This window comes from Calidris pugnax, unplaced genomic scaffold (genome assembly GCF_001431845.1).
Source record: "Calidris pugnax isolate Ruff unplaced genomic scaffold, ASM143184v1 scaffold44, whole genome shotgun sequence".
NCBI classification, from domain to species: Eukaryota; Metazoa; Chordata; class Aves; order Charadriiformes; family Scolopacidae; genus Calidris; species Calidris pugnax.
The window spans coordinates 6,906,157-6,925,550 of NW_015094506.1; the positions used below are offsets into that span (position 1 = coordinate 6,906,157).

General features: G+C 46.1%; 2 protein-coding genes across 2 annotated transcripts in view; both read left to right on the forward strand.

Moving 5' to 3' along the window:
• Window positions 1–7,098: 7,098 nt before the first annotated feature.
• LOC106901103 lies at window positions 7,099–17,956 on the forward strand. The gene is made up of 4 exons (XM_014963461.1): window positions 7,099–7,272; window positions 12,215–12,349; window positions 12,749–12,878; window positions 14,602–17,956. The coding sequence occupies exons 2-4, from the start codon at window positions 12,247–12,249 to the stop codon at window positions 14,822–14,824; spliced, it is 456 nt and encodes a 151-aa protein (XP_014818947.1). The 5' UTR covers window positions 7,099–7,272; window positions 12,215–12,246; the 3' UTR covers window positions 14,825–17,956.
• Window positions 17,957–19,208: 1,252 nt separating this feature from the next.
• HEBP1 (heme binding protein 1) overlaps window positions 19,209–19,394 on the forward strand; it is a 5,408-nt gene continuing 5,222 nt past the window's right edge. The window contains exon 1 of the mRNA XM_014963160.1: window positions 19,209–19,369. Within this exon, the coding sequence (XP_014818646.1) occupies window positions 19,292–19,369 (78 nt within the window). The 5' untranslated portion in view covers window positions 19,209–19,291. The remainder of the gene's footprint in view (window positions 19,370–19,394) is intronic.

Here is a 19,394-nt window from a genome sequence, read left to right on the forward strand (position 1 = left end):
TGTTGTGTATAAATTTCATTTGAAAACAGCATTCAGTGTGCACAATATGAGGAGCTATCCTCTGTGCACTCGGCACCACAATAAAGAATGCCTGCTTTCTAAAACTTTAAATTGAGTCTTAGAAAGTTTTATCTGCCGGTTTGCGGTAACAGAATGGTGCCAGGGCCTTCACCTGGGAGGTGCGGCTCTCCTGCAAAGGTGGCTGCCCGCCTGGCATAAACTTTGGGATTCCCACCAAAACCAAAGCTTTTCACTGGCTCCGTCACCCTTTGTTTCCCCTCTCTTCTTTCACAGGGGCAGAGACCCACAGGGCGGTGGAGGCTGGTGGCAGCAAGCCCTAACCAAGGACAGCCCTGTTTTTTACCACCTGCATGACTGCGTTGGGCACAGGCACATGCAAAAATATGCTTGTTGTCCAAAGTGGTTCACACAGAAACTGCCAGTACTTTAAGTTGTTCTTGTATAAATATATGCTTTCATTCTTGGGAAGATTTTGCTTGGAAGAAAACTTATTTGTTGATTTTGTTTCATTTTGCAATGGGGTTTTTTGCTTAATTACAAGGGACTGCCAGGGCGTTTTCCAAAACTGTCCTCAATCTTCACCACAGCCTTCCGAGGTAAGCGAACAAATGAACTCTCCCTTTCCCACGATGGGGAAGTTGAGCAAGGAGGGTTTTGTGGCTTCCCCAAAGCCACAAGACTCCAGCTTCCCAATTACCAGGCCATCTACCACCACCACTTCTTCAAGTCATGATTTGTGTGAGAACTCTCAAGGCTGATTTCCTTTGTCATAGGAGAAGAGAAAGGAGTATTGGCTAAATATATCAAAAGAGAGTCCAATTGGCTAGAGGACACATAATGTTTCTTCAGCCTCTGCTGCTTTCTCCTTTTCAGGCGCTGTTCCTGTGAATAATTTACTTACCCTTTCCTGTCCAGGTTTGTCCGGAAACTCTTTAAATAATAGCAATAAAGAAGGAGCAGAAGAGAGACACCAAGTGGTCTAGCTGGTGAAGAGAATTTTTATTATTTTTTCAGATGCGAACTGGAAAGAGAGTAGTTCCTGATCCAAAAACTCTTGTACCAGAGGGACTTTTTCCATTGATGTCATCAGGCTTCAGATCGGGGCCTTCCTGAGAACGCAACAGTTGGTGGGCAGTCCCAGGTGGCAAACTCTGGAGAAGCCATCAGAGTCGTTCTTCTTCCTTCCTTTCCAGGTCTTTCTGAATACAGAGTCTTTCTGTTCTGTATGCCATTTCCCTGCCTCCACTTTTTGATTTAAGAGCAGTGAAGGTCCTGTATCTATGTAAATATTTACAGGAGGGATCCTGGATCCCTTTCAAGGCTCAGTTAGCAAAGCCTGTGATACATGGGGACAAGAGCTGTCCAGAAGAGAAGCTCTTTCTAAGAAAATGCTTCTGGCACCAATTAGAGCTGGGAGCAAAGGTATGGCAGAAAACAGCCAGAAGCAGGAACTGGAAAATCTGGTGTCCTCATTTCTGATCTTCTAACATCTGGCACACACACATACACTGCAAGAACCCATAGCTTACAGTGCTTGTACGTTTGTGGTACAGCATAGCCCACTCTTAATTTCTTGCATCCCCACAAAAATGGCTCATTCCCCAAGCCCTGAGATCTCTGTGAGGCTAATGGATAGCAAGGACAAGTTATTTGTGGTGAAAACTGATGCTTTTGAGGAACATATGACTAAGCAAAGTGTTCAGAGGGTGTAATGATTTGCAAAGCGTGAGAAATGAAGTTTTCCTTCTTTACATTGTGAATGTAAGCTGATTTGCATATAAATTGGACCTGTCAAGTATACTACTATCAATCAAAAAGCTATGAAAATAAAACTGAAGTTGCAAATAAATCATTCATTTATGTGAATGTTGCTGTTCATTTTATTTATTTTTTCCAAAGCAGTTTGAAAAAGCCAGATGCTGAAAAATGAGATACTTGGGGTTAAGCTTGGAAGTCTGAGAGCTTTGGGTTGGCAGTGTGGTCATTTAGAAAAACGTTACAAGCCAAAAAGCATGAAAATCTGCAACCACCAGCCCCTCATCAGTCTTAGCCCATGCTGGCATCTGCTGGCCTGCGTAGATTGAAGACCCTGCCTGGGGTAAATTTGCTGTGCCCTGCTGAATCCTTGATTTTTGACCTGATCCATGCCCTTTGAAATGCGGCTGTGTTGGAGTTGCTGTATGTGTGTGCAATATTCACCTGACCTACACAAATTGGAGTGATATCCAGGGTCCACCTAAAAGGGCCAGTGCAGAAGACTTTGCACTTGTCTCAAAAAATGGTTGGACTCACCATAAGGAAACCTTTTCAGTGTCACTCCCTTCAGTAGCTTCTCGCTGTCACTCCACAGCGAGATGGGTGATGTCCTTCAACAGCAGAAGAGCACAGTATGTGGGGCAGCTGCCTTGCCCAGAAGTCCTGGTTAATGCACTGAAGCCCTGCACCCAGGTTTCAGCTATCTTCTCTCTTTCCCTTCCTTTATTTCTGTCTGGGACAGGCCATGCATAACACCCCTTGTCCCTTGCAATCAGTTTGTTTGGGTCACTCTTGCTTTAGCCACTGAATCAGCCCACACTGGTGGCCAGTTGCCAGTCTTGCCCAAATCACAACAATGTCCCATAAGTGAAAAGTGCTGCCCTTTTCGTACCGTGATTCCTCTTGTACAGGTGCCAATCACTTAGTAAAGGATGGGGCTAATGCAAAGAAATGCAGAAAGAGGTTTGGGTTGGGCTGCAGTGGGGCAGGGTTGACTGGTGAGGCCCCACGCCCCACTGCCTTGCTTCTTGCCCCCTTTCTGCCAGAAATTACAGTCTTCTCCAGCCTGCCTGCACAAGAACACTTCTGGTTGCTCCTTGATACAGAAAGGACCCACATTAAACACTGCTACTGAAGGTCCTCAAGCTAAGCCAGGTCCTCCAGGCAGAGCCACAGGGTGGAGTGAGTGCACGTGCAGTTCTGCTGTAAGATCAGAGAGGTAATTGCCTCCTGGCGAGCTGCTAGGACAGAAGCTGTTCTCAGCTGTCCCTTCCTCCAGGTGTCCAGAGAGGAGAAATAACCTGCATCTTTGCACTCCTGTTAGTGCTACGCTAATGATTTTACCTGTTCTTCTTGTCCTGACCGTTTCCTTTGTGGGGCTATATGGACAGGATCAGGAGCACTGTCCTCTCTTCTCCTGTGCCAGGCTGAGTCCCTCCATGACAGAGGACTCACACGGGAGCAGATATTGCAACAGACCGGAAATGTTTGTTCAAACAACAAAATGAAATGCAATCAAGGAGTGAAGGCTAAGAAAAAATAAAAACAAGTGAAACCAGGAAAAGTCATGATGACATTTCTAGCAGGTGCAAAATACTCCAAGCTTGCTGGTACCTAGAGCAAGCACACTCCAGGCAATTTTAAATAGTGCAGATGATTGCTGAGTTTCTAATGAGCCCAGGCAGTAAAACCAACGCCAGCCCTTTGTACACCCCAACATGAGCAAAAGGCCAAAAGGTGGTTGGAGCTCTGCAAAGGTTTCAGCTGTGCAGTCCCGAGACTGTGTGGTGTGCCCACACCTGTGTGGTGTGCCCACGTGCTGTCACAGGGCAGGCACGGAGTGTTTTAGTTGAGGGAGTTACCGTGGGAAGCTGCCCCAGCCAAACCCCTGATGGGTCCATCTCTAGAGACTCTTCCAGTCCTAGTGTCATTCTGCCAGTCCTGTGGCTGAGCCTGGAGGGAAGTGCCCAGTGGTGTGTGAACTGGAGAAGCAATAATAGATGCTGATAGGGTATGTTTTTCACAAAGGGAGGCAGTGGCTGCTGCAAAATCCTGCAAACTGCCCAGCACCAAGTATACATCTTGATGCACCCTTGGGAGTTACCCTCTTCCCTCTAACCGGGAGGGTTACACCTGATCGATGCTTGCTATGAAGTCCTGTGTAGGCTCTCAATGCCAGGCCTTTGTTCCTCATTGTTCTTTGTGGTTTCCTCTGACAGCCTTGCCTCCCCACATGAACTCATGGCTATGCCATGGGCGATTTGAGCCCTCCTGCAGGTGCCCGTGCCTGGAGCAGTAACAAGCAGACAGCCCTTGCTGTCATCCCAGCTGGACAAGGGAGGAAGCTTCATGGAGCAGAGACATTTCACTCACTCATTTGCAGCAGTCCAAAGCAGGCATGAAGTGGTACCAGTAGAGGAGAGCAAACACTTCACAGGCAGTCGGCAGTTGCCTTGATCTGATGTGAGAAAGAAGTAGCTGCAGCTGCATGGACAAGACCCCCAAGCAGTGGCAGTTTGTGCAGGGGCAGGGAGGGGAACAGGCACTGTGGTGGTGGAGGTGACCATCCCTATAAGCCAGGCCAAGGAGAGAGAGGCTGTTTCAGCTGGGCTGCTCTCCAGCTTGCCCATGGGTCTGAAGCAAGACAGAGCCCAGCAATGGCCAGCTGTCCCCGAGGCAGCTCCAAAGACTGATAATCCTAATAATTGCACAGGAGCATCTGTGGCACTTCGGAGCTTCACTGAAATCCCTGGTGGCTCATGTGTGGACTTCAAAAAGGTCTCCAGCCATACAGCTTAGAGCCAGCCTGCCCTCTGGTCACTGGGAGGTGTTAGGGTGTCAGGAATTCCTCTGTGACTCCATCTTGCTCACAGTGCCCAGTTCTTGCACTCTGGGGGTATATTCTGGTGGCAGCAAGGGCTGGAAACAGCAGCAGCGTTGAGGAAACCCTCACAGCTGCTGCAATTCCACCTGGCCCTGGGCACAACCAGCCTGCAAGGCACAGGGGGTTACAGGGAGGGTTTGAGCCCCTTTTGCCCTCAGCTTGCTAAATCTGCACCTGCCCAAAGGCTTCAGGCTAAATTGGGGTCTGGGAAAATGAGCGCAAATGTTTCTGCAGATGTTGTTCTTGCCAGAGGGATTTTACTGTCTCGGAACTCTTGTGTGTCCTGAGAGAACCACAGACAGACACGTGCAATAGCCTGTTTGCATATTATAAATGAGCTTCACGCTGAAGCTCCTCAAGTTTAGAAAACTGACTGCGAGCAGCAGCTCTCTCGCAGGTCCAACAGCCTGCCGTTGCTTACAACACAGTGACGGAGATGTGGCAACGACAATAAAAGGGAGTTTCTTGGTAGTTGGTTGTGTTAAAGTTCTTGGTCTCTGCTTAGTGTGGTACAGTGATGGCATGTGGGCGCTGGGTGTCCCTATCTAAATGCAGCCATGGTAATGGTGGTGGTAATGGTAATGGTAATGGTGGGCTGGGCTCTTCTACACCACTGAGAATGTGGACGGTAGCAGGCAGGAGACCGGGAAGTGCTACAGCTCCCTCCTGTCCTGCCTTCCCTACTAATCCCTGAGGAGGCACAGGGCATGGGGAATTTCTGTGGTACACGCTCCTGAGGTAGCACAGCACCAGCACCAGGGCATCGGGCACACACTGGTGACCCTTCACCAGCACTGGTTGGATTGGACTGGGGTTTCAGGAGTGTGGTCCTGTGCCTGTGTGGGTTTCCCTCTCAGGTTTGCTAGGCTGGTGTCTCTGTGCCATGCTGTGGACAGCTTCTTGCTCGGAGCGTTCTTCCATCCAGCATCCCCATCCCACGCTGACCGTCAGCAGTTCATTTCCTCTTAGCAGGGAGTAGCAAGGGCAGCGTAGCAGAACTGTGTTTGCTGTGCGCTGAATGGGGAACAGCTGGAGACAGATGATTGTTAGCGTTATTTGTCCGTTGCCTGGACATTTTGTTTGCTTGTTTGAGCCCTGAAAAAATAGGTTTCCAGTTCCTCCGGAGGCTGGTCTGTGCTAAGCCTCTATATTGTGGGCTGCTTTTGAAAACTAGGGTTTTATAACTTTGCAAATGAGTGTCCTGCTGCTTTAGTGGCAAGGCTCCATAAACAAGGCGGTCTTCTCAGAAATTTCCCTGCCACAGAGCCAGCAGGACTAGGGGAGCAGGAGCAGCCAAAACCCACATACTCCTGGTGTCAAAGAATCATATACCCCTGAGTGTGGTCCCAATTGGACCTCTCTCTTGAGTGGGTTTAAGTGTCTGACTAAATGATGTTTATGGACTGTGCGTAGAAGGATGCCACTCAGCTTTCCTCCCGATCAGCTCCTCACCTGGGGTAAACCGCCTCTGTTGCAATCATAATAACCTGTTTGCAACTGCTCTGTCTGGAACAATTGCAGATATCCTCTGGCTCCTCACTTCTGGGTGTTTGCTTTTATTCTGAGCAGCTGGGCAGTCCTTTGCCCTGTGAGAAAAGCATCTTTTTTCTCACTGCTGAGTGCAGACGTTTTGGCCACGGAAAATGGAGTTAAATAAGAATAGGCTGGTCAGGAAACGGAGAGGGTGTTGTTGCCAGCTGATACTGGAGAAATAATATCAGGAAGAATGCAGATTTGGCCAAGGCACTCGCAAGCAGTGCCACGGGTCTAGTCATGAGCCTGGGTGTGCATCAATTGTGCAGCTTCGGGCTGTGGCGGCTGCACATCCTCTCAAAGTACAGCAAAATGTCAGTCTGACACGGACACAGGACCAGAGTTGGGGGTCCACCTTCTGCTTCACAAAAAAACGTCCCTTTAACACCTTGCATTTCTTTTGAAATCCCTTTATCAAGTACTGACCAGACCTGAGCTTGTTTGATTTGGCAGGCAGAGACCTGAGGGAAGGGGGGGGTAGGGAGAAAAAAAAAATAACAACACTGCAGCCGATTCATCCCTCCTTGTTTATTCCACCAGAAATAGATTTGGCAGAGCGCATCAGGAATGAACTAATCAGCAGGGAATTAATTGGCATGTTTGTTAAAAGGCAGGAACAACGCGGTGAACAAATTCATGGCTGGATGGCCGGAGGGTTCAAGCAGCCAGAGAGGAGCACTGCATAGTGGAAACTGTGACTCGTAGGAGAAGTCATACAGCTGTGCCGGAGAGCCAGCGGTTGAGAGCTGCCCAAAAGAACCGGGGGCAAAGATATATTGGTGTCCTTGCGGGTGGAGCTGCTTTCAAGAGGGTCTCCATCACCCAGGCTTTCCTTCCCATAAGGCTCCCATGTGTGTGGGGAGATGGCTAGCTTGCAGGAGTGGGAGGGAGGGGTAGGAGAGGTACAGCTGGAAGAGGCTCCACGGAAAGACTGCTGTGGAAACGTGGAGAGCGGGGAAATGAAGAGGGACACGTCACTCATCACAAGCTGAAATGCAGAGGGGGTGGTGAGGAGAAGAGGAGCAGGGAGGCAGAGATTTGGAAGCCTCGTCACAGAAGGACTGGCCTCAAGAGCACAGGTAATGCTTGTATGCAATTCTCTGCCTTCTTTCCCAGGAATGTTTTGTTTCTTCCTCTGGAGGAGACACATCCACGCATCTCAGAAAGAGCTTGTTGGGTTGAGGGACTCTAAAGGCACCTGTGGGAAGAGCCAGGAGAGGAGGGAACATGTGCAGGCTGGCATGGATTTGAAGGATCGCTACCTACATTTCTGGAGAACAGGGGTGTGCAGGGTGAAAGGAGTAAGAAAGGAAGAGTGAGCAAATCCTTAGAGACAATCAGACAGGCAGACATGGAAAGTGTAAGGTCCGTGGATGCCTACCCATGGAGAGAGGGGAAACTTCTTAAGAGGGAGCATCAAGCTCTAAATGAGAGAGAGATGGAGACAAGACATATCCTGAAAAAGCAGGTACACCTGGCAGAAGGTGTATGTTACTTTCTCAAAACCAACAGTACTTTATTAATGTTATGATTTGCAGTAGGTGTGGGCTTTGCACCTGGATGGCTTCTTTTTTTCTTCTTTTTTTTTTTTTTCTTCTTCTTTAGCATCAGTATATGCTAAAGAAGCCTGCTGGCAACAGCATCACCCTAGCTGTCAGTCATCAGGGCTGTCAATTAAATCCCTTTATTTAGCAGGATGGTGCAGCTATTTGTGGGATTCAGGTGCTCTTTGCTTTCACACAACATCCAGGTGGAAGATGTGTAGTCTAACTCTTAATTATATGCAAAAGCACTATTTATCTCAAATATGTGGCCAAACTTGAACAAGTCAAGATACTGTTATTCCTACATTCCCACTGGTTGTGCGTGTGTACCAACATATAATATTATTCTCACCCACATATAAAAGGAAGAATAATACATTACAATGGATTTTTAACATAGACTTTTGAAACAGGTGGTGTTATAGCTGTACCACTGTGGCTGAGTTAATATCGTAGGATCCAATTCTTTAAATTGCTTTTGGCATTTTTCTTGATCTTTCCACCATTACATAATACTACAAGCATATGCTAATGTTTATATTACCCTGATTTTTTTTTGCTTGGAGAGCTAACAAATGCCATCCGCTTTGCAAGTAGAGCTTGCAAATTCTCTGATTGTTCTGGATTCACAACCTTGGCAGCTTTCTCCTCTAAAAGCTCAGAGTCTTTTCAGGATCCCAGCCTGGGAGCTCTGGCAGAACTGGCATTAACTGTGAAATTGTGTTCAGCTACTATACGGTTTGGTTTTTTTTATTTAATGTGAAGCTATTTGGTTTATAGCACCTAAACCTTCTTTGACTTTATATAGAAAACAGAACATTTAGTTAGGTTTAGTGTGTAAGTAATATAACCTTAAAATATTCTTAAAATATTGCATATTGAAATAGAGAAATTCCAACAATCTGCAAAAATACCTTTATTATCTATTGAGATCCTTTACAAAATTGAGAATCTTAAACTTACTTTGATGTTTAAGTATCCATTACCATTGGAGTGAGAGCTACGCTTTATGTATTTATGATTTACCTGAGATCAAACTCCCTGATTCATTTAAAACCATATTTTATTTCTCTGCAAATAACCCAAGACCCAGTATCAGTCTTCAGCTTTAGTTTGAAAGTAGCTCAAAAGGAACATGGGAAAATTATGAGGGGAGAAACTGTCTCAAATGAAAACCCCAAAGCCAATTCACTTGCAGTCCAATATTGCAGCAAAAAATTCCTTCATTTTAGGTGTCGCTACAGTGACTGCTAACTCTAATCAACAAAATTCTCACCTCAAAGCAAGTATGGGTTTGAGCTAACACACAGGGATGTACGTGCATGGCATTAAGAGAGTGTATGTATTTATAAAGCAGTCAGAAGTGGAGAGAAAGGTTTTTGAGCCCTCTTGATATACAAGAGGCAAGCAAGCTCTAAAGCATAATGCAACAACTCACGTGTCTGCAATAGAACGGTGTGCTCTCCTCAGGCTTCAGGGGAGGGAGGGCTCTCTGAAATGAAGCTGTGTTTGACACCAGGAGAGAATAACCTAGGCAATTCCCCTGTATCCTAGCCGGCAGCACAGCCCATGGCCAGTAGTGAACTCAAAGTCATCACCTGTTTTCCCTCAGTGTGTCAACATCTGGGGCAGGTACCAGTGAAATATCAGTGCTCTGGCATCATTCCCCACTGCGTGTCGGGAGGGGTAAGCACTGGAAATGGAGTATACTGGAGCAGCAAGAAACAGAGAGGGTGATCGGAACTGGGACAGATAAGAGAGTTCAAATCTTGGCAGTGCTCTTTTGCTTTGGGGCAGGGATTCAGGCTTGAATGGCACTTCCACTGATCCTGGCAGGGCTATGCTCAGGGTATCAAGCTAGCAGAGCTCTTTTATCATGTCAGAGTGAGGAACTGAGGTTAAAAGAAGAAAAAAAGTATTGTGTAATAATGAGACGAATACGTCTGCCTTCATTGCTTGCAGATGAAGGGACCGTCCAGTGAATCACTGAGCCTACCCTGCTCCAAATGCAGAATATGATGTAATTTTCTGACAGAGAGCATATCATATTATTGTAATTAACAGTAACAATAACAAAGCTACTATGTTGTTATTGTTACTCTCTGGATTTAGGAAAGAGCTTTCATCCAAGGATGTGAAAGAATTTTCCCTGCTTGTCAATCCATGTTCTACCCTGACAGTGTTTTCCAGTGCAACGCTGCAATGGATCTGCAGGCATATTTGCAATGGGCTTGGGGTCTGGTTCCTATTACAGATGACCCTGCAGACTTTTTCTGCTAGAAACCTTATTAGTGAATATCCATTTACCTTCTATAGTTCTGCCAAAGAGAGGGAAGATTGCTCAATTTCTGTGCAAGTGTCTAAGATACGGGAATTTATTTCAAAGATGATTATAACCTGATGTTTACTGTGATAATAAATTACAGTAGGCCCTCAGGAATGTAGAGAGCAAAGCTACAAAGAAACTGGTCTGTGAAGGGCCCTGCAAACAAACCATGTGGATCTTGTGATTCATTTGGACACCTGATGTTTTGAAAAGTTTGAGATCAAGTAGGGTGGATTTTCAGTTTCAGATGTAGGTGGAATTTATCGCCACCCTCCTTTTAACAAATACAGAAAGATCAAAGTATCCCAGCCCTGGGGTGTTGAAACAGGTGGGAGGTAGAAAGGGTAAGGAATGGACAATCTCTTCAGAACGTTTTAAAATCAGCTGGGAAGCCACACTGCCTCCTTGATGTTGGCAGCATTTTCAAATCATTTGCAATTAGAGATGTTGGCGTCTGTTAAGTCCTTTCCCATCAGGGAAGATTAAAAAGGCATGTGCATTGAACAGTCATCAAAAGAAAGAGGAAAAAAAAAAAAGTCTAAAAGCTGGAGTATTTATCTGGAAAAGCAGAGGGGCAGAGGAACTGTAGTGTCAATGCAAATAGTTTCAAGAAGGTCCATGGAGACCTCTTTGTTATGTGCCTCGGTGATATCATCAGACCTTCTTAGAGATCTTAATTTTGGCAGTGCTGGGTTGGGGAAGGAAGAGGTGTATGTATGTGTGAGATAGGAAGAAGGTAATTTATTTTTTTCCTTTAAATGAATAGTGCAATTAGCAGAAGAATACTGAGTACAAAATACCTCCTGACAGGTGGAAAGTAGTGTTTTTAAAGTAGCATGACATTTTCCATCAGTATGGCTATATTCATACTGCTATTTTAAATATATGGAAAAATAAATGCAGTCGCAATTAAAATACACTAGTGATTGATTGTAAGAAAGGCACAAAGTAAAAGGATTTATTTATGTACTGCTTTATCTGCTACAGCTCCTTGTAGGTTTTGAGGCTGCTGAATTCTTCTCAGATGGCTAGGAGATGAGGGTTATATGATATTCAAAAAACAATTTAATGTCATTATATTTTGCAGTGAGGTCTTAGACTTTTGATGCATATACCTGAACAAGGGAATAATTTGAATTTTCTCAATGTGCCTACTTCTCACACAAGCCCCTCCATCACTGTGACTACAGATGACTGAAATCATCACTAAAACCTGTGAACTTGGCAATGCATTTTTTGTTTGCTATGTGCAATATGTGCATAATTGATATTTCTAGTCAGTTTCTACCAGAACAGCTGTTAATGACATTTTTAAAAAAATAAAAATACCAGATTCAACACTGAGAGACTTTTTAATTAAGACAGAATAACAAATCAGCACGAGTAAGGTGTGGAGAGACCGATCTATCCTCTTACATTTAGAGATGGTACTTGTCTGTTTGCTAAAGCTGACTGTAGGTTGTAGGGTCTGTAGGTTAGGGTTGACTTTCATTGGCTTGGGAATGATGGTAAACTCAAAAGAAGATGAGGAGCTTAGGTAAATGCTAACATCAGTTCATGTATCTGTCTTGCCTACTCTGCAGATTTGATTGGAAGAAACTGAGCTCCTGACACCAGAACAAGGTGGAGACAGTATATGGGAGGGTGGGGTTGTCTTTGAAGGTCCATCACTGGGTAACATCTCAGTTACTGGTTAGTGGATCAGATAAAAAATAACAATTTCCTATTTTGGCCACTCTTAAATTCTTGCTGAATTGCTTTATTTGTCTGAACCTTGATTTCCCTAATCATAAAGTCAGCAATGCAGCTATTTCCGTACTTTGTAGTACCTCCTCATGGCATTCACAGAACATTCATAGCTATAGGATTCTATCCCAACATGGCTACATATGAAGCAAATCTACTTTCCTAGCTGCTGCCAGTTGATGAAGCATCTCTGTATCACTCAGTGGTATGAAAAAAAGTAAGGAGGTTTGTGCTTGTGAAAAAGAAAAGTCCCTGGGCTTCTATAAAAAGCTAGGCTGAGCAACTTGAACATGTTAAACAAATACATCACCAGAGAGAAATTTTGTGTTGGGGTGACAGGTGGGAAGTGAAGAAGGAGAGGAAAAAGAGAAATAAAGCAGTCAGCCACGTTTTTTGTCTCCACAGAGCAGGGGAAATTCAAGGTCCTACAAACAGCCATGGTGACTCTTCCTCTTTTCCTCTTCTTCATCCTCTTGCCCTGCAGTAAATCCCAGGATGACTTTCTGGAGCAGCATCTGAAATGGAACTACAGAGAAGGCGGTAAGAGGTGGTGGGTCAGCCTGGGAGGCGTTTGCTAACTCAAGGATGAAAATTTTCCTGTTATTTCCTTGTAGTGAGACACAGAGTGCTCATTCATGAGTGCTCTTTCTTAATTCCTGGGAAGCTGCTGAGATTTTTGGAGAGAAAAATAGTTTTAGGAACAATCAGTTGGGGTATCCAGTGGCAGAAGAAAACTTGGGCAACTAGAGGCAGAGAATTACAACGTTAGGGAGAGTTACCTGCTTTTTAATTTAGATCCTCCATATGTTTAATATTTGGCATTTCATTGCAAATTAGTTCAAGTGGTGGGAGTGGCATCAAATTCAGACCAGTGGCTCATGTTTTCTTGTCCTGTTGTGTTTATTTTCCTCTCTTCCATGAAATGTCCTGCTAACCTAGCTGACAAGGTCAACATAGAAGGCATTAACAGCATTACTCAAACACTTGAGAAATGGGGAAACAGCATCTTCTGGCAAATGAAACACACCCTGCTGAACAACCCGAATGCTTTACTACCCGAGTTCTCCAGGTAATTCCCTTCATCTGGAAGTGGGATTCAGTCCTCTCCTGGCTGTCCTTCCTTGAGCAGGATTCATCTTCTTTAAGATGAACTCTCAGATTGCTCAGTTGTGGGGAGATAAATCCCACTGTCTTGGTATCTGTTGTGCTAGCAGCTCTGATTAGTAAACTGAGTATTTTGCTGACTATTTATTGTGAAACATTCTCAAGTGCCATGACACTATTATAAGAACTATCCTAGAGAAAATTTAGGCTGTCGTCAGCACCTCAGTCCTGTGAGAACCGGCTGGAAAAATGAATTGTGCTACAAATCCACACATGGACTTGGCCACAGTGCAGGGAGAAGCAGCTGATTTGGCCTGTGAAGTTTTTTATTTCTATCTCTGTAAAATCCAGAGTGGAGAAAGGTATTCACAAGTCCATGTCCTTGTATTTCCCCCTCTGCATTGCAGGAAATATTAACGATTGAGCACACTCACAAAATTTAATTTAATCTGAAATTTCCAGAAACAGAGTGGAAAAGGCAATGAAAGAGAGACAAGTAGGGAATACTAGAAACCTAAATATCACTTAAATTAGAGTTGTTCCTAAAGCAAGCGGTCCTCTTCCATAACTCAGCTTTCTCCTTAGGAAAAAGAAAAGAATATGTGTCCACAACTGCTAAGCACTGAACCAGGTGAGGAGGAAGGCTAAAAGAATAAAATGGCACTAGTCAGAAGGTCATACAATATCTACACAAATAAGGGTTTCAAGAGCACATAGCTGATAGATTGTATGCTGGCCTTTAGCATCAAGTGGATTTCGCCCTGACTGCAAGGTGGCTGCTGTTATTAGCACAGAATTCATCACAATTTTCACGTTGCCAGTGCTGAAATTCATTGGTACCTAAGATTATCATGACTGATATTAAGTCATGTATTTGGGAAGCTCTAACTTTAGTCCAGGGAGACGTAATGAGACTATTCAGCTGTGCTTCCTGCACAGTGCTCTGAACTCAGTGTTTGCTGGTAAAAACACAGGCTGGTGCATTAGAAATATAGAGGACTGACAGTAATCCATAGGTATCACTGTCCCAGCCTCCATGTCTGCTTCTGGTTAACAGTAAGGCTAATTAATACTAATCAATATTAGGTAATGATTGTAACACCCAAAGGGAGACTGAGAGGAAGCCCTCCAAGGGAAGACCCCAAGCACGCTGCTGCATTAGTGCAGCCCTCACCTTGCTAAATCCTGATGTAAAACCTGGGTCTCCCCGTCCCTCAGCTCTGGCAGAGACTCAGCCTGGAGCAACCAGAGAGCTGCGCGATGGCACACATCAGCCTGCACTCCACTGGGAAGTCCTCACGGGTGATCCCACACATTGGTGTCTCTTCTCTGCCCCTGCCGGTTCCAGCCAAGCAGGCTGGTTTCCATCTCCCCTCTTAAAGGAGGAGTGCTGTGAAGAGCTTCTGGGAGCTTATAACCAGCTGTTATTCTGCACTGGGTCAGCTGTGCTTTGGTAGCGATGGAAAGAGCATGTCGCCCATCCTGGTCCTGAAGCTCATGGTTTCCTGGGTTCAGATGGGGGCATCTCAGATGAGTTCCCACCACCCAAGGGTAAAGGTGGCTTTGGAAGCATCTTTTAATGGTTCCTTGCAACTTCCCCACCAACAAACACAAGGCCACGGTAAATTATTTTGCATGTTCAGGAACTCCCCACACTGAGTTACTCTCCTGTATTACTCTCTCTCTAGTCTCCGCCCTGTCTCTGCAGCTGTGGACAATCTCGTGAGGGAAGTCCATTCGATAAGGAAAAGGCTAGAAGAACTAAATGAGCGCCTCAATGTCATCAACAAAACCATCCTTCCCATCCAACTGAACGCCCTGCAGAGCCAGAGGCGTGGAAATACTCAGCTGCGGAGGCTTCCGATGCATAGGAGAAGGTTGTATGCTCGCAGAAGACCTCAGAGAAGTTAATTCGCTACTGGAAAAAGAAAAAGAAATCTTTATTTTTTTCATCTGCTTAAGCCTTTCTCCATGAGATGCTGCTAGAGAGAATAAAGTAAACCACATACGAGTCAGTTTTACTAAGGAGACCAGAACTTCTGCATTTTGCTGCTGCCTTTCAAACCTAGGTCAGTAGGTGAAATCTGACTCTCTTCTTCAGTGATGGCTGTTTTGTGTCCCAAGCAGAACAAGGTGACAAGCTCAGTCTACTTGAGTGTGAATACCTTCAGGCTATACAGTCATTCTTTACGCTTACCAGAGGAAGCTCTTTCTATAAAGATCAGGTGAATTTCTCTCTCTGCCCTATTTTTACAGCACTCCATCAGAAACAGCTGGGGAATTTGATATTCAAAAGTGCTAGATGCCTGATGAATGCAGAAAGATAGATTAGTGCTTGGCACTTCCAGCTGGGCAGGAAGGGGAAGAGGAAGCTATGTTTTAAAATACAACCTTAACCTATTCTCCATCAGTGCAAAGAATGCCCCGTTCACATGTTCAGAGGGTGGGTAGGGTTGGACAACCTTGGTCTGTGCATCGTGTTTCAAGACTGAAGACGTGTCAGATTCTAGGGACCAAATTTGAACGTCTATCTTCTGCAAAGAGATTTTTTTTAGCTACTTGGACTGTGCACTCAAAACTTTGTTGTTCAGCAAATATGTTCACAATTTTCAGTGCTCTGAAAGATCACTTGACTTCTGCCAAGATCCTTAGAAATCATGGGATGTTTCTTCAAACCTATTTAGATACCTAATGGCATAGGTAGGTGTGCAAAATACCTTAAGAGACAGTTCAGTCCCCAAAATCACAGATAATAATCCAATTGGTGTCTAATTTGCAGGGGTATCTTCTCCACATGCAAGCACTGACCTCCAGACCTTTTCCAACATCCTTTAGTGCAATTAAGATCTGTAAAAAATATAATGGAATAACTATACAACTCAAGGACTTTGGTGCCTCAGGGAATACCCATAATACCGTGTCTTTCACTTGTCTTTGCCATGGCTTTCTGATGGTAATAAAATCTGGTGATAAAATCTGGGCAGAAATCAAATTATGCAATAGATAGAGTGGGCTTGCCCTTCAGGTCTTTAAAGGTAAATCCAATACAGAAATTCCCATCCAACGTTGCAACCAACTGCTTACCTGAAATCTGTTGAAACACAGGCAGATGAGTCAGAGAGGAAAATAAACTTTATTTTTAAAGGTCTGGATGAAGCAATTTATGAGAACAAAAATAAAGAATGGACTATGTCTCAATGGTTGTGGGGGAGGCTGGCATGACTGTTGTTTTGCAAACACTCCTCAATCATAAACATTGAGGATGCAGACTAGCTATTTAAGGATTCCCAAGGCCTGAGTTTATAGAAAGAAGTTCAGTTACACTACAATAACCTCCAGAGGGAAAAGGGAAAAACTAGTTTCGTATGAAATCTTGCAAAATGAGCCAGAAGAAGTAACACAGTCAGCATTTTGGCTGTGACCTGGGAGCTGAGTGGGGGAGGTGAGAGGAATATATGAAACAATCTGATAAATACTTCCCGGATGTAAATTCTCTGAGTTCATGTTTTCAAAAAGTAACAAAACTCTAACTTGGAAGGTCTTTCTTTGGCTTTTGCTTGGGAATTTGAAATGCTGCTTAACTAGAGAAGGGAAAAATCAAGCCTGTGAAAAGGCTGGTAAAAGATACAGTTGTGCCTTTGGTGAAGTTGTCATCATAAATTCTCAGGAAATGTAGAGTATTTTAATCCCAGAATATATTTACCTAAATTACAAGGAATGACAGGAGTGAAAGGCCTCATCAACCTCCTCCTTGTTATTCTGCATTCAGAGCTACTAGGCTGTGCTGTAGCTGCTGGTCCCTCCAGGGGATGCTTTACACACTTGCTTAGAGACTGCTGGTCACTTTGGCCTACCTTGAGGAAGAATACAACATAAATGTCAGCTTTCATGTTCATATTTCAGATGTAAGAATTTTAGCAGGCAACCTGAAGTTGCATAAAATCAACTGAGGACTACTTCTAACAGTCACAGATGGCTGGAGGTGGGAGGCTAGACCAGATCACTGCATGCTTTTATTTTTTACCTCGATGTCCACCATCAGCTTTTGCAAGACCCAGAGGACTGGGTCTGCCTCAGTCCATGTATTCCTACGCAGATATGTGCAAGTTGGTATTTTTGGCAAAGCTCCGCAGCTCCATGGAGAAACTCCAAACTCCATTTGTTTCAAAAGAGAACAAATAAGCTGCAGCACACAAACTATATTACAATTTTGTAGGCTTTTTCTTGCATAATGGTGAATAAACCAAAAAATATAAATGGTTAATGAATGACTAGATCTGTGACCTTGTCACCACTGATAACAGCCCCTGTTATTCACTCTGTGAAAGTCCATGTAAGGCTCCAGCCCTTTTCCGTGGCCTGAGCATGATCTGTTTGATCATATGATAATGGCCAGCTCCTTTAACTTCTTTGCCATTGCACAACCCTCGCTCTCTAGAAGGAAATTCTTTAATGTCACATTTCTTTTATCATTTTCTTTTTTTCTTCTTAAAAGTATAGGAAAGTTATGCATCAGCCTGCTCCTGCACTACTCACCTTCTATTTGAGAGGGCAGGAGTTGAGCTGAGGAGGCTCTGTCTCCTTTTCCTGGTGAAGTTGGTCTGATCCATGGCTGCCCCAAGGACCGATATTCAATTCCTGCCTCTGCTGCCCTCTTAAATGATCCTGGGCAAGGCACTTTCTCTGCCTGGCATTGGTCCTTTGATGTGCCTTATACAGCTACAACTCCCTTGTGATCATGAAGGATCTAAGTCCTCCACGCACATAAACAGACCCAGCTACCTAAGCCACCTCAGCTCCCCGTTGTGTTTATTTACATGTATTTCTCGGAAGGGACCTGGCTGAAGTTTTAAAGGGAGCTGACCGTCTGGGCTGTGACAAACGCGCCAAGGTCAGCGGAGGGAGAGCAAATATCATCGGTGGCATCCAAGATCTACTCCATAAAGGTCACGACATCCCCAGAGCCATGAAGCGCCCACTGAAATTCCGTGTCTTAAAAGAACGCAGTTGTGATTCCCTTTCTTAGCTCTATTTATTATTCAAAAATACCAATAAACTTTATGATTTGCAATTTCGGGAGAGCTGTGCCTCTCCACGCGATACATTCCACACTTGGCTCAGTACTTCCCCTCCTTTGTCTTCTATTTCCTTCGGATTTCCTCTCTCCCCCTCTCTCCCCCCTCCCCGCCCGGTAAATACCCACCTGCTCCCCCTCTTCCTTACACTTCACACTTCTCGGCGTTCACCCGTTATTCACCCCCGGCTTCCCGCCCCCACAGACCGCCGCATCTCCTACCAGCCCCGTCCCACCGGCGCTCCTCCCCACTCCCCGCCGCCGCATCCCCCCCAGCCCGGGACCCACCGGCCCTGCCGCAACGGCGCCGCCGGCACTCGGGCGCCCCCTAGCGGCGGTGCGCTGCGCTGCAGGCGGCGGGGCGCCCGCCGGGCCCTCCCACCGCTCCCCAACCGGGCCGCAGAGGGCCAGGCCGAGCAGATTGCGGTTGACCGAGGCCGGGCAGAGCGGCACCATGCTGGGCATGATCAAGAACGCCCTGCTGAGCTCGGTGGAGCCGTGGCCCTACCGGGTGCTGAGGAAGGGGGGGAAGGTAGGTGGCGGGGCGGGGGGGGCGGCGTTGCCCCCCCCGGGGGTCCGTTGTGTTTATTTACATGTATTTCTCGGAAGGGACCTGGCTGAAGTTTTAAAGGGAGCTGACCGTCTGGGCTGTGACAAACGCTCCAAGTTCAGCGGAGCGAGAGCAAATATCATCGGTGGCATCCAAGATCTACTCCATAAAGGTCACGACATCCCCAGAGCCATGAAGCGCCCACTGAAATTCCGTGTCTTAAAAGAACGCAGTTGTGATTCCCTTTCTTAGCTCTATTTATTATTCAAAAATACCAATAAACTTTATGATTTGCAATTTCGGGAGAGCTGTGCCTCTCCACGCGATACATTCCACACTTGGCTCAGTACTTCCCCTCCTTTGTCTTCTATTTCCTTCGGATTTCCTCTCTCCCCCTCTCTCCCCCCTCCCCGCCCGGTAAATACCCACCTGCTCCCCCTCTTCCTTACACTTCACACTTCTCGGCGTTCACCCGTTATTCACCCCCGGCTTCCCGCCCCCACAGACCGCCGCATCTCCTACCAGCCCCGTCCCACCGGCGCTCCTCCCCACTCCCCGCCGCCGCATCCCCCCCAGCCCGGGACCCACCGGCCCTGCCGCAACGGCGCCGCCGGCACTCGGGCGCCCCCTAGCGGCGGTGCGCTGCGCTGCAGGCGGCGGGGCGCCCGCCGGGCCCTCCCACCGCTCCCCAACCGGGCCGCAGAGGGCCAGGCCGAGCAGATTGCGGTTGACCGAGGCCGGGCAGAGCGGCACCATGCTGGGCATGATCAAGAACGCCCTGCTGAGCTCGGTGGAGCCGTGGCCCTACCGGGTGCTGAGGAAGGGGGAGAAGGTAGGTGGCGGGGCGGGCGGGCGGG